Here is a 14,985-nt window from a genome sequence, read left to right as displayed (position 1 = left end):
ATTTTATTTTTATCCACCAGCTTAAGAAAAATACTGTGGATGCAAACCATTTGGTAATATTGCAGGAAATGGGATAAACTCAGTTACTAGCTATTCCTATAAACTAAACGTAACCAAGAATCTCATATCTTACATTAATGGGAAAGACCTTATATAAAGCACTTTGTGGGTGAGTAATTTTGTAGCATCTCCTGAAATGCAACATATAGGCTCTGTTAATCCTGAAGAAGCAGCTGGGGGGACAAGCAATGTGGTGGGATGAAAGTCACCCTTGGCAGCGTTGCGCATGGGCCCTCCAGCTCTTTGGCTGCAGGGGGAAAGGATGGGAGTCAGCATGAAGAGACAGCACTGAGCCCCTTCCCCACAAAGCCCACGCATCCCTTTCCACTGCATTCCATGTCTGCGTGGCTGCACGGACCCATCCGAAAGGGACACTTACAGCCCCAGCTTCTGTGTGACTGAGGATCATTGCAGCATCCTGCAGCTCTGTCACTCTTCGGTTTTGTTTCCTCCAGAGTGAACGAACAGAAGTCCAACTTGGAGTACATTGTCGTCACACACAATGGCACCTTCAACGCCAGCCTTCCCTTCCAGGTCACACTAACGTGCAGTTTGATGATCCTCAAGTTCCCCTTCGACACCCAGACATGCAACATGAGCATTGCTTCATTTCTCTACCCAGGTAAGTGGCAAGTTAAGTTTTAGCACAAACAAGCTAAACGTGCAAAAGGAACAGCTGAGATGGGCCCTAGCTGACTCCTGGGTTCCCTTATCAGCACCACTTGCTGTTAGGGGAGTGCTGTTTAGTTAGAGGGAAAATAAGCTCAGAGTTGTGATGTGTTGGCGTCTCTCCCAGCAACACATCTCCAAGCATCTGAGATGTTTGGGTAGTCACCCCTGGAATTGGTCTTCACAAGCCAAACAACAGCCTTGCTGTGACAAGCCTGATATTTGCTTACATCTGATTTTTGCTTTCCTCATGTGTATGCAACCTTGGTTGGAAGGGAAAGGAAGAGGAAATAACTGACCTCTGATAGAAACCTCAATTCTGCCTCTCCTCTCCTCTTACAAACAGTAACAGACCTTTCCTTGAAAGTGAAGCGGACACCAGCTGAGATGCTGGTAAACAGCCAGAGCTTCTTCCTAACTGATGGAGAATGGAAGTTCACCAACCTGAGCATCAATGAGTACATGGAAGAAATGGACGATGGAGAATTTCCTGTGATCACCTATATGGTACTGATGTAAATTCATTTTGTTCTGTGCTAATATTAAAAAAAAAAAAAAAAGTATGAAGCAAGGTAGCTTTCCACATCAGGGAGTAAGCATCCACTCAAGAGTGTTATCTCTTACTCAAATTTTGTCCATCTTCTTCAACAGATTTCCATGAAGAGACGACCCACTCTGTATATTCTGAACCTCATCCTCCCGACGTGCGCCCTGTATCTGCTTGACATGGCTGTGCTGTTTGGACCCAGCTCTCTCGAGGAGAAAATCAGTTTCCAGATTTCCATCATTCTTGGCAGCTCCATGTTAGCTGTGATTCTCAACAATATGCTTCCAACTTCCTCCAACGAACCACCCATAATAGGTACTCATCTTTATTGATGGCATCCTGCATATTACTCAGGTAACAACTCTAAGAAAATCGCTGGGCATTCGTGGGCACATTCATGAGCAATGACATCATGAAGTTACCCTTCACCAGCTGGCTGCAGACAGCAATTTCCTTTCTCAGGGAGATTACAGATTCAAGAGAATCGTGCCTGTTACCAAATCCTTATTTGCTTTCCTGTTGTTTTGCAGTGCTCTTTTTCTTAGGCACCTTCCTGCTGATGATCATGGCTGTGCTGGACACCTTCTTCCTGTTGCACCATCAGCACAAATCCCTACGCTTGGGCAAAGCTTTCGGAACAGTCCAACAAGGTAAAGCAACCCAAAAATTCTGAAACAAGCAGGCTGGGTTGCCTGCACCTTACCTGCAGGTTCAAGTCAAGGTGGGTTTCCTCCGGGCGAGAAGTGCTCCAGTCAGTGCTCCTGGCAGCCACCCCATCCTGCCCCATCCCAGTGTTTGCTGTTTGCAGGTGTGCACACCGAGCCACCAATGACAAACCAGGCCATGAAACATCCTACCAAGAAGACCCAGGAAAAAGTGCAGCAAACCAAGCCCTGCTGGAAAACACCGGAACAGGACCCGGTTCTGATAGTTCTGGAGAAGGTGCTTCTCTACAGCCATTTCTTCTTGTCACTCTTTTTTTTTGCTGTTATCTCTATAAAATGGAGCAGTTAGGGACCAGCTCTGTGCGATGCTCGCTCAGTCTTTCTCCATTTTATTTCTTCCAAGCCCTCTACTGTATTTTCTTTTACTGCTCAATTCAAACCAGTTGTTTCAGCTGCCTAAATTAGAAAAAAACAAAAAAAAAAAACAAACCACAACCAAAGCATAAAGTCTGCATGGTGTGTGCATTGTACTCTAGTTCTGTAAACATACATATATTCTGAAAGTGCTCTGTGGGCTAACAAAGTAATTAGATAAAGTTATAATGGAACTCGAAGAGAATACCTTAATTCTATCCAATAGTAATTCTTACAGCTCAGAAAAAGGGACCTAAAGCCCTTTTTCATTTATGGAGATGTTTTCATTTTGAGGAGAGACATTTAAGAATTCCTACTCAGATAATTAAATAAATCAATCAAAGTACGAAGCCTTTGTTCTATTGTTTCTGTGATTTTGAGTGAGATCTGCAACATACAGAAATCCAGACTGGTAGGATCACCAGGATTATGGGGGAGCAACGCTTGGGATGTTCAAAATATCATACTTCTGAACTTCTGTATCTCACCTAATTCCTTAAACTCCTATTGCAACTGCACCTAAACCAACACAGCCAACCTGGAAAGCGGCACCAGCACACTGCCTCTGAAACCCCTGAGACAGACATCACCCTGCAGATCACTACTAAACATAACTTATTTTGTGGCGCTGGAGTGCAAGTCTATCTCCTAAGCAACAATTCACCTGCAAAGGCAGAACCACATTCCCTGTACTACGTGGTTACAAAGGTAAAATTACAGAAGTTGTGCGAGGACTCAATGTTAGTATCAGATCTAGCTCAGATCTTAGTACTTGCCGTAAAACCAGTTCACCAGTAAGAGACAAAATCCATGAAAACCACCCTCTTTGTGCATTGCTGCGTGGTTCCATATTTCTCAAAACCTCGCAACCTCACAGCTAAAGATCTAAGCCACAGACAGGAGGGAAAACACTTTTATTTAAGAGATAATTCATTCTAACAGTCATCAGATAAACTGTTTCCAAGCCAGTTTACAGATCAGCAATGGGTTTGTGTGGCCAGTATGGATACTTCTCCCTGTCCAGTCTGGTTTCAGGAAAAGCTTCATGCAAGTCTTCATAAGTCATCTGTTCAAATGGAATCATGCTTCTGAGCTTCTGAAGCTTGAAGTGAGAGCAGAGACAAATATGTTACAAATCACTCATCAGCAAGAAAGAGCAAAGCACGCACAGGAAAGAAAAAGAGTGTGCCAAGCAGGGTTAAAGAGAATATTCACAAAGCAACATCCATACTTACTTGCTGCTCATACTCAGCAATACGAGCTTTGGAAGCTTTCACATACTCCACAATGTTCTTGGCCTGCAAGAAAAAAGAGGGCATGGTGAACATAGTTATAATAAAGATGTCAATCTAGAGTGAACCTGCAACACCACCTTCAAAGCTCACGTTACAATTCTCTGTCATTACACAAGCGGACAAAATCTTGAACAAAATCCAAGCCCTTCCCAAAGCAAAAAATCTTTTGCTTAGCCAAAAGCCAGAGACATGCAAAGAAAGACCAGAGAGCCATACTCTCAGGCTGCTCTGCCTGTGTGGACGCCAGTACAGAACGCATCTTCCCTCTCACCCCTTCCCATCTTCACAAGACTCAGAGACAAGTCTGACATCCAGGAACATTTCAAACACTTACAGCTTCCTGCTCTTGGGCATCAATTTTGGCAGTTTGTGTATCCACTGGTTCAGGGACCTTCAGTGCACTGAACTGGAAAACAAAGAAAAATTTGAAACAGTTTGATTTACATAACCCTGCGTGTGAAAGGTGGTTCTCCCTAGCAGCAGGGGAGCATTCCTTCCACTCTTCCTATGACACAACATGCTCACAAACGCATAGCTTAATGAGCTTTTAAAAAATGATCTCTGCATCTTGATTGCACATTTCTCAAGCAGCACCACTCACCTGTATGCTTAAAGTGAGCTATTACATATTGCACATCATCACCAGGACACGTTGTACTATGCATACTCATCACAGCATTGCACACAGCAAAGCACAGCACCACGAGGAAGTCTAACACCAAAGATGTATCCTATCATGGACAGATTTTCCTCAGAGTTCCCACATCTATCTTTTGGTTATTTCGGTCTTATAGCAGCCAATTTCCATGCTGCCAGTGACATCGTGTGACCTTCAGCAAATGCTTGGCTCATTCTTTTTTGGTTCATTTCTAAATGGGATGACAACCCCACAGGCATCAAAGTTGGCTTTGCACATTTCTTAGTCTGCAGACCTGCACTTATCATTTTCTACTATTCAGTAAATTAAAGAAATACACCAAATGTTTGTTTCAGGAGAGGCACTACTCAAATTCGCTCCTACAGACTGAGTTTTCTTTCTTTCAGGTGAGTGACTGATCTGCAGGACATAAAACAAAGGAAGCTACTAGCCAAAACTGAAAACACCTTCATTCTGGTGCTTTCCACTAAAAGATATTCCCTGTTTAAGCCTCCGTAGAGTAACAATGTTCAGCTGACAGACACCGACCTTCTTCTGAAACTCATCCACCATGCCAGCTTTAGCAACAGCAGTCTTGTAGTGAGCCCAATCAATGGCAGGGGGTTTCTCAGGCAGTGCAGCCAACCTAAGGAGAGGAAGGACAGCGGTCACCACCAGTGCCAGTACAAACCTGACGCTATCACTTGCTCCTTCCTACTTTCAAGAGAGTTACCAGACCCTGCTGAGTTTAACAGAAAATATCTACTTATTAATAACTAGTGATGAACCAATTCTGTAAACTCCCTTACCCCTGAAACAGATTTTTCCCTATGGACAGACAAATTCAACCCGCAGCCCCTCCCACTTCATGCTACTGCACAGCATCTCTAAGAGACAGCTCTATAAGAAACCACAGGCAGCTTTCACACGTCAGAGGCAAGAGGCAATGCTAACTGTAATAGCAAGCATGCATCAAGCAGGAGATGCCAAAGCACCTGGAAGAACCATTGTTTGCATAGCATTTAACAGAGCAGCGAGGTTTTCAAAGCATTTCATTTTTCTTAAATCCACCAAAGCGAAGCGCTTTCACAGAACTAGTTTTTTTCACATCGCAGCCGCAGTTTAACTCCGCGGAGGATTAAGCAAAGAAGATTCACTACAAGAAACCGCTACCGCCTGCCCTGAAGGCGACTGCCGTGCCGTCTCTCGGATCACCGTGGGAAACTACAACACGAGACAGAGGCCAGGAGCGCGGCTCCGCGAGAGGCTGCAGGCGGCACTCACCGGGCGGACAGCGCGTCGCTGCGGGTCTTCAGGGCGTTGAACATGGCGCGCTGGTTGGCGGGCACCCTCTCCGCGAAGGCCGCCCAGTCAATGGCCTTGACGGCAGCTCTGCGGGCCGCCATGACGCTGAGCTGCCGCGAGAGGAGAGCGGGTCACGGCAGGCAGAGCCCGGAACCGGCGCCCCCCGGAGTCCACGAACTCGGGACTCCTTCTGGACCCCCACGCCGCCTACCAAGGGGCGATGGATGGATGGAAGCCAGCCAGCCTCCCACTCGCCTCCACTCGCCTCCCCTCCCCTCCCCTTCCCTCTCCTCTCCTCTCCTCCGCTCACCCGCTCACCTTCACCGACCGCTACCGCAGTCCTCTGGCACTGCCGAGCGACGCACCGGAAGTCCTGCCCCGTCGGCCAGTCAGAGCACAGCGCTAGCGGAAATGCGTCATGCAGCTCCGCGCACGGAAGTGCTTGGTGCGCCGGAAGCGGCGGCAGCGGGGATGGCGGCGTGGGGGCGCTGAGGGCGGTCACCATGGCGGAACTGGCAGCGGCGGAAGGGCCGCCGCGGGGCCGCACACCCAGTCCGGGCCCCGGGGGAGTGCCGGGACCGCCCAGCCCTCGCTCGGCCGCGCCGGGTTTCTCCGGCGCTATGCTGAGCCCGAGTTCCGCCGGTGCGGCCCGGCCGCCCTCCGCCTCCAAATGGGTGCGGCTGAACGTGGGCGGAACGTACTTCGTGAGCACCCGACAGACGCTGTGCCGGGAGCCCAAATCCTTCTTGTGCCGCCTCTGCTGCCAGGACGGGCCCGAGCTCGGCTCCGACAAGGTGAGGCCCGGACCTCCCGCTCCCACCGGGCCCGGCCAGGGTCTACGGAGTCCCGGCACCACCCCGAGTCGTGCGTCCGTTGCTGCAGCCCCCGCCGCCTCCTCGTTCCTCCGGAGCGCCCCAGCGCCCTTCTGCTGCTACTGCACGCAGCAGGGAGAGAAACTTCCCCAGAAACAGAGATTTAAATGATGCGCCGCCCCCAGGATGTGTGTGGTTTTTCGTTGTATTTACTTCTGCTCTTAGAAAAGATCCCAGTTCAAGAGCTTTACTGGACATATAGCTCTGCAGTTGCTGTAGGTTGTTAACATACAGGTTTTACAAACAGTTATTATTACTGCAGGGTTTCTATAGTGTCTGTACAACATTTTATATCTGCTTAAGTAGAAGTTAAATCCAGGTTATGGCCATAGTAATGGTTACCAGTCTCAGCAAAGATAGGAGATGACATTTTGGAAGACCTCAGCATTTCACTGCTTTGGAGCAGGCTGCCTAGCAGGACCTGCATTGCTTTAAAGTGATAGAAGGAAATGGCATGAAAAACAGCCATGCAGGCTTTATCAGCCCTTCCATGCTGCTTCAGGAAATGCTTTTAATTGTGGATTGCTGGTAATGTGATGATGTTGTATGCCCAGCTGCTGGAGACTGTTCAGAGACAGGACTGGTGCACTGCAATGGGCATTTCCAGTAATTCAAAGAAAGGGGGGAGAGGGGGGGAAAAGTACTTTGAATTATCACATGCTGTTAATCAGAACTGGAAATCCAAATGTTCTTCCAGGTTTCTTATTTAAACTATCATGGAAAACCAGTTTAGGCAGAACATGACTGCCAGCTTTTGTATTTTGTTATTGCAGTGAAGCAAAACTGCTGAGCCCTGCTCATCTCTTCACTTATGCGAGCTTGTTTGTGGAAGTACTGACTGGGAGACATCTGCCAGCGTTATGAGCTGCAGCATTTACAGCTGAGTTCAGATACTGAGAAAAATGCTGGCTGAAGCATAGAGTCACAGATACGCTTTTCACAGGCAAAGGAATCCAGATTCTCAAAGAAAAGCTGTTCAGTGTATAATTTAAAAGTGAAATGCCATGCCATTTAACTGTGCCTGCTTCATTTCTGTGCACGCTCAACAGGATGAGACAGGAGCGTATCTCATCGATAGAGATCCCACATATTTTGGTCCAATACTGAACTACCTCCGACATGGGAAGCTCATCATAAACAAGGAGCTCGCAGAAGAAGGTATGAGAAACATACAGAAGAACTGCAAGCACTGTTTTATAGCACTTTTCGAACAGCATCTCTTCTCCCCGAACAGACAGCAGTTCTGAACAAGCAAGGAGCCTTGGTGACCTTCCTCTGAGCGAGGCTGCATGAATGATATTAGAGATTGTACCACGGGGTTTCTTAATCCTAGGGAAAGGGGAATAATCTTTCTTAAATGTTCTATTAACCACAAAGGGAGGCAGCTTGTTTTCTTCCAGTCTGGGAGCGTGAGGTCAGAGGCGCAGTCCAGTTAGCACCCAGGGCTTTTCTTACACGTGGGAAAGGTTTGGAGTCAGTAGCAGGTATTGCACTCTTGTAGCTGAACTGTCTTTGTTCTGCTCTTTATAAAGTAACAGATTGCCTGCTTTTGATTCCTTCCTTAGGGGTACTGGAAGAAGCTGAGTTTTACAACATTGCGTCGCTTGTGCGGCTGGTGAAGGAGCGGATACGGGATAATGAGAACAGAACCTCTCAAGTAATGCACATGGGTTTTGCATACTGAAGTCAGTCATTTTCTGTAGCACAGTTGGAGGATGTGGCTATAGGTGCTTCCGGTAGAAGTTCTTTGGTTTGTTTCTAACAGTGACAATCAGTGTTCTTAGTTAAACCAAACCACAGCTGGGATAGATGATCCATTGTGGTTTCACAAGTACAGGCTACTGAGTCATCTTATTAATACTGCAGGGAAAGACAATGAACAGTTAAAAGTGCTACAGACAAAGATAGGGAAACGAAACAGACTGTTTTGGGAGGTAAGGAATAGTTCAACTCTTCCTTCTCTGAACCACGTTCTGCCCTTTATATCAGTCTCTGCTGCTGAACTGATATCCAAATCCCAGTATGTTTGATTTAAAAAACAGTAAATGGCTTTAAAAGACAACAAAGTATTGCTTTCACTGGCACATAAGCACCTGGAAGGATTTTAAAAAGCATGCTAACTCCTTGTAGCAGTTTTAGAATCAACTGGATAGTCACGAGAATGAGACCTCAGGAAGCCCATATGGTTGAAACTTCCTCAAACAGCAAGCAGACAGAGCAGGAGGCCCTGTAAAAGGCTAATTAGTTTCCTAGCTTGATACTAGTACAACAGTTGCTAAACTGCTCATTTTTATTCTCCATTCTTTAGGGACCTGTGAAGCATGTATACAGAGTCCTTCAGTGCCAAGAGGAAGAGCTCACACAGATGGTGTCCACCATGTCTGATGGGTGGAAATTTGAACAGGTACTAGTAAAAAATGTACAAATGTGTCTGGTGCTTGTGTAAATACTTGCCTTACAAACACACTTTGGGAAAGACTGTGACACTGGAATATGGGAAGGGATGTGACCTGTTGGCACTTCAGGTCAGAACAGGTCTCTCTGAACAGTTGTAGCAGAAAAGGCAATTGCAGGAATAAAGCAGAAGTCAAGATTTACCAATAGAGTCATCCTTACCTTGGCTGTCTTCTGTCACACAGCTAATCAGCATTGGATCTTCATATAACTATGGAAATGAAGACCAGGCAGAATTCCTCTGTGTTGTGTCTAGGGAACTCAACAATTCTACCAATGGCATTGTCAAAGAACCCAGCGAGAAGGCAAAGGTGAGGCATCTCCTCAAATGCATTGTCTTGAATTCCCTTATGCAAAGAAAAAAACCACATCTTACATCAGGAGATCCACAATTTGCAGTATACCTACACACACATATATATATATTTTTTCTGTATACCAGCTTTCATGTTTTCTCCTGTGTGCATGACCTTCCCTCTCTTAAAAGATTTTCTGGTTTACCATGCATTCAAATCAAGGGGGGAAAAAAAAGAGGAAAGACTTGGAAAAAAAGAGGATTTTGTGACTGAAGGATACTGTGAGAAGAAGACTGACATTGTTTTTCTCCTTCAGTCCATGCATTTTCCCCAGGACAGCAACAAAAGATGACATTTTTAACTCCTGGCAGGCAGCTAAAGCATTTCTAGAGAAGAGATTCTGTTTTAACCAGCCTGTCATTCGGTACGGTAGCATAGAAGCCAACAGGCTACTCTCTCATTCCTTCTCTTGTTAGACTACCTTTCCTTTCTCTACAAAAGCCAAAGATTTGGATCATGAACTTTGGCTTCTAAACTTGCCTGAGTTATTTATAGAGGCTCTCTTCTTTTTCAGATTCTTCAAGAGCGAGGATCTCGGATGTAATTCAAGTGTCCACTCCTCTAGAACTCCCAGATGTCAAAAGGGCAATCTAGTTGGACAGAGCATGTCTCCACAATGCAAACTTGCCCCTGTACAGTAACCAAGCTAATGCAAAGCAAAGCCAAGCCTGTCCTGCCAGTTATGAGTAATTCTAGTCCTAACCAAAGGCTTTCCTTCTATTCTGGAGAACAAGAAAGGACAAAACTCTTCCAGGTGGATTTCAGTCCGTTCCACAAGTATTTGTTTTATTTTTTGGCCAGTGCTGTACTGAATTTTTCCAACAACAGCTGTGCTGGATTCCCAGTTGGATTCTTTGCAAAGGTTGCTTAGGTCCACACAGCCTTGTGGTCAGTCCTACCTTACACAGGCTGCCATGGGTGGAAAGGTCTGTTTGACCTGTGCCTATGTCTACAACCATCAGAACAGTGCAGAGATCTTGCAGTGCTCCCTCCTGATCAGCCAGTCCCCCACAGATCAGAACAGGGCTTTAAAAGAAGGAACAAAAAAGCTGCTTGTAAAAAACAATTTTTTTCATTCTTGCTTTGTATTTGTTCCTTGTACAATTCCTAGGAGCTTCGCTTCGCTAATAAGGGGAGCGGAGTTACACGTGCATCTAACACCGGTCTTGCTGTTAGCACTATCATATATGGGCTCCTGGCGTTTTCCAAAGCCCATTTCTTCTCATGCATGCCAACAGACCTGTGTTCACCTAGAACAGTGACAGAGTAATGGTTCTGTCTTGTATACCTCTCTGTTGAAGAAGAATGGTGACATCTTCCCCTTCGACACCTTGCCATGACCATATATCTTAGCCTGGTGCAAAATCACAAGGTTAGGGACTTGTTCCAGCCAAGTTCAGCTTTGCCTTGTATCCAGCAGCATGGGCTCCGTCACCTGCCTTTTCACCAAGGGAGGACTGTGGGCAGAACTTCTTTTGTACTGTAGCAAGCAGGTAGGTTTGATTTTACCCACGGGACTCGTTACAGAGGAGATCCACTATTTACATACAGTGATTTAACTGCATCTTCCCTCGTGTCCCCAACCTTTAAAGAGATCAGTTCAAATTACACAGGGGCATCAAGAGCTGGGGGTGTGGGGGTGTGAAAAGTTGCCAAACTGTTGTAATATATTTTGTCCAATGTGTCAACTTCTGTGACTTTTTTTGAATGCCTTGGATAGATGTGCAAAATGTTCGTTTGTGCCTCTCTTGAACTCTAATCTTAGCCAAATTGCAGTCACTGTTTCCTCTATGTTAAGCTGTGCCATCGCTAACCAAGGGCATGTCCCTCCTAGTCTGGTAAATGAAATTTCTTAGGAATTTGCTGCTGTGCGTTTTTCTCCTTTCATCCCTGCTTTGTTCTTGTAGCCCTTGTGTCCCGGCACTTAGTTTTTCTTGAGTCAAATCCCAAATTAATGCTACATGCGAAGCTTCAGAGATGTTGGAATTTGCAGACATGGATGAGCACAGAGCAGATGATTCTCAATAAGGTATCAGAAATTCCTCCCCTGGTTTGAGGAGTTTGGTTCTTTTATGGAAAAATTCAGCTACCTGTGGTCTCCTTATGGTGTTGAGATGGAAATAGGAAGGTCACCTGTTTTATCACTTATTGCTGGCAGGGCCTAAGGATAGCAAAATGTTGCCAAAGGTCTGACAGCCAGTTCAGTAAACAAGGCGTACTACAGCAAAGGCACAGAGCAACACAGCTGCACTTGGCCTCTTGGTACATGCTCGTGCCTGTCCTTTTCCATCCTTTGCCAATGTTCCACGCTTTCACTGGAGGCTTTGCCTCATTCACAAGAATTGCCAGTCAGTTATCCATGCCAGCTCAGTCCTGGTAACAACAGACCATGCCAAATGTCTTTGAATTCACATTCTGTCAGTTACAGGCTGTTGAAACACAGCTGGCTTGCCATTGTGCTGAAGAACCCAGCTCTCCTCCTTCCCTCCATCTTCCCCATTTATAATGTAGTGAGATGGTATTGGTGTGATTAGACCATACAGCTTGGCTGGGCCTAAATAACACTGTGGTATTATAGATATCTCTCCTCTGCCAGTATCTTGTAGTCTCAGTCATTGTGCTCTCAGCTGAGAAATCAAGAAGAATCATCGTAATGCAAGTTAACAGCCTGAAAAGCCCTCTAATTCTCATATTCATTTATGTTCTCTGCCTTCCTTGGAGGAGGGAGTTTCTGGAAACTGGAAGGAAATACCAGACTGAAGGTGACAGGGACTGGGTGAGCTGCATCTGTCACATCAGCGCCAGCTGAACACCTCAAACTCACAGCAACACTAATGAGCTCACCTGAAGGGAGACATTTGGGGGTTGGACTCAATGATCTCTGGAGGTCCCTTCCAACCCCTACAATTCTGTGATTCTGGCCAGTACAGTTCAACCAGGTAAAAGCAATACCTTGTTCCAAAATGCCATACACGGTGAAGCCCACGAGAGATTGCCTCATGCAAAAGCGATAGCATCACTCCCTGCTGAGCCACAGAGAGCAAAAAAAAAAACCACCAAAAAACCCCCCACCATTATCAGCTGAGCAGAGCTGCTGTTTAACTCATCCATGTGAAAGACTATCAAGGCTGCACCTTGGATCTCCCCTCCACACTGCTCTCTGCAGCAAGGGCTTGTCAGTGTATTCGAGTCTCCTTGGCTTCGGTTGCACAGGCCTTCAGTTCAACAGAGTTGACATACAAAACCAGTCTGTTCCTGAATAGCCCTTATTGTTGGATGATACTTAGGACAAGGCACAAAGACCATGAAGATACAATCCCAGGGGAGGATTTCTTCTCCCCTGATAGTGCTAATGACCTGTACCCCAGACCAAGGGCAGCTCAGCATGATGTACCAGCTGCATCTCTATTTGCTCAGCACAGGGCTTTTCCTTCTGTTACCTTTCACTCACTCACAATTATATCAAAACTAACAATGAAGATGAAATTTGCCCCATTGACTCTAAGGTAGTATGCTGTGAGAAGGGGGAGAGGTACTGAATATCCAAGAGTGTTTGTACCTCTTGGGAGAGTTCACCTCAAAGCATTAGTGCTGGGAATGGAAGGTGTGACGTTTGGGTTTTGTTTTTTTTTTTTAGGTTTTTCCAGTGGCCTGGTTGTTCTATTATGGCAAGACTGGAAATAACCTTTTACAGTGTCTTTGTTTCTGCATATTTTTAAATAGATTTTCTCAGGGGTGACTGAGTGGGCTGAGGCAGAGGGGGCTGTGAGATGGAGCAGACCCCAGCCCTGCAGCTGGGCTGTGGGCTCCTCCTTTGCCTGCAAATCCAGAGGTTTTGTACAGTTTGTCACCTGTCAGTGCCCTTTGCTACTGTTTCTCTTTGTTTATTAAATGTGTTTGAATAACAGTTGAGATGCTGCAATTAATTTGTTTTTCCAATAAAGATTCTGAAATGGGTTTGAAGCGTATGAAGAGTGTCTGCAGCCTGTGCTTCCTCTGCATCCATTTGCAGCCTTTCCAACACAAATTCTACATTTTAAGGACCTGCATGTGGTTCTCATTCATTTGTGATGGCTCACCAAGAGGAAAAGTCTACTTAGATTTTGCAGTCCTTCTTGGTAACTTTCAGAGAAGGAAAGCAAATCTAAGCATTTTTCTGATTTTCTTACACATAAGAGAATCTGAGCTACATCTATTTTTTGCCATTTCCACCGACAAATAAGAATGCTAATACAAGCACCAAGTATGAGTAGTTTAAGGACGGGTTCTTTGGGCCAATTTTCATTTGCTAGCCACCTGTTTGGTTCAGCACGTGCAGCAGAAACATCCAGCATTTCCAACAGCATCGCCCCTCCCTGTACTACAAAGCCCCCCAAACAGCTGGAGAAGCTGAAACAGTTCTCCACTTTCCCACTGAAGGAAAAGGCGCAGCGATTCTTGCTGTCACCAAGACAAATGCAGAACAAATAAACTGCCATTTCTAAAGAGCTTCCCAGGTGTTCTGAGCAGACAACTGTCAGCTGAGATTTCTCCGGGCACGCAGCGTTGGCTCTGAAACCTTGGGGGAGTATTTAAAATAGCCGATCTGTTACCTCCACCCTGAATGCCTCAGCATTCCTCATGTTTGTGGTGTTAGCAGACCTGGAGATAAGTTGAGATTTAGTTCTTTTCCTGTTTATGGAGCACTGCAGCTCATAAACGTGTGAAACACAGGTGTTGTATGATTGGCAAACAGCGGGAGGCAAAGAGGCAACATGTTGTCAAGATTTGGTGACGCCAGAATTTAGATAACAGCAATGATTCAGGCCTGACACAGGGAGGGGAAAGGAGGAGGAGGAAAGATGAGTAAACAGTGGGGAGACTTGGATGAACTTAGTCTTACTTTGAACCGGAATTTGCTGCTGCCCACTGCAGCTGCTCTGAGGCTGAGCTGTAAAGCAGCTGAGCAGGGAGGGCTGGCACATCCCCAAACAGGGTTTGGCCCCACAGCTGTGCAAGATGAGACACTCACCACATGGTGTCGTGCAAGGGGAGCATATGGGCATGGCAGCTGAAAGCAGAAATCACAGCTGATCCAGCCACAGCTGAGCCGCTCCAGTTGGTTCAGGACACCTACAAACCTTCATGGCCCACCCCTGTATCTCCATGCCAGACAGGACTGCAGCTTAGTTGAGGCATCTGTCAGCATCTAAATTTGTGGCCTAGGGCTCCAGAGGAGAGTGGAAACCACAGCTGCATTTCTCCTCTCTGCAAGTCCAAGAGATGACAGAGCTCTGCCCACAGCCATGAGTTCATCTCAGCGCCCACACGCCGTCTTGGTTTTCACATAACTGTGTGGCTCAGCCCACTGCTCACGCTCTCCTGCACTCTGGGCAAAGTCACATCTATTTCCAGATTTGTAACCTAGATTGCTGACGTGTTTGGGAAATAAGCACCTTAGTCACATTCTTCCACCTAGATCTGGTTTTGAAATGGTCACTGAAGATTTAACCCAACTTTTATCCCAGCAAATGACCCCTGCAATACTTGATTCCTCCAGGGCTGGAGAAAGATATTGGTTTCTCCAAATCACAGCAAAGAAAAGTGCAATCGCCTACCAATCACCTCCAGGTACCAGGATAGCACCAATCCGCTGTGTGCATGACCAGAGAGTCAGGCTCTAAATGAGAAAAGCAGTCAAATGGGTCTCTTTAGAGCTGGGAAACACCTAA

At 46.2% G+C, this 14,985-nt stretch overlaps 2 protein-coding genes across 2 annotated transcripts; one reads left to right on the top strand and one right to left on the bottom strand.

Moving 5' to 3' along the window:
* Nucleotides 1–3,252: 3,252 nt before the first annotated feature.
* ATP5PD (ATP synthase peripheral stalk subunit d) lies at nucleotides 3,253–5,698 on the bottom strand. Its single transcript, XM_079544230.1, has 5 exons — nucleotides 5,572–5,698; nucleotides 4,837–4,933; nucleotides 3,985–4,056; nucleotides 3,591–3,653; nucleotides 3,253–3,457 (listed from the first exon to the last, which is right to left on the bottom strand). The coding sequence occupies exons 1-5, from the start codon at nucleotides 5,691–5,693 to the stop codon at nucleotides 3,326–3,328; spliced, it is 486 nt and encodes a 161-aa protein (XP_079400356.1). The 5' UTR covers nucleotides 5,694–5,698; the 3' UTR covers nucleotides 3,253–3,325.
* A 397-nt stretch (nucleotides 5,699–6,095) lies between these two features.
* Nucleotides 6,096–9,818, top strand: KCTD2 (potassium channel tetramerization domain containing 2; the record flags this gene model as incomplete). The annotated part of the gene is made up of 6 exons (XM_079544362.1): nucleotides 6,096–6,386; nucleotides 7,514–7,622; nucleotides 8,030–8,121; nucleotides 8,773–8,868; nucleotides 9,104–9,229; nucleotides 9,789–9,818. 6 exons carry the CDS (start codon nucleotides 6,096–6,098, stop codon nucleotides 9,816–9,818), a joined length of 744 nt encoding a protein of 247 aa, XP_079400488.1.
* Between the last annotated feature and the right edge of the window lie 5,167 nt (nucleotides 9,819–14,985).

This window comes from Tetrao urogallus, assembly GCF_951394365.1.
Source record: "Tetrao urogallus genome assembly, chromosome: 18".
NCBI lineage: Eukaryota > Metazoa > Chordata > Aves > Galliformes > Phasianidae > Tetrao > Tetrao urogallus.
This window is presented reverse-complemented; position numbering and strand designations above follow the sequence as displayed.

Coding starts and splice junctions, on each gene's coding strand:
- ATP5PD (XM_079544230.1), bottom strand. CDS start 5,693: ATGGCGGCCCGCAGAGCTGCCGTCAAGGCCATTGACTGGGCGGCCTTC. Junction 4,934..5,571: donor AGCGACGCGCTGTCCGCCCG/GTGAGTGCCGCC, acceptor TCCTCTCCTTAG/GTTGGCTGCACTGCCTGAGA. Junction 3,458..3,590: donor TTGCTGAGTATGAGCAGCAA/GTAAGTATGGAT, acceptor TCTCACTTCAAG/CTTCAGAAGCTCAGAAGCAT.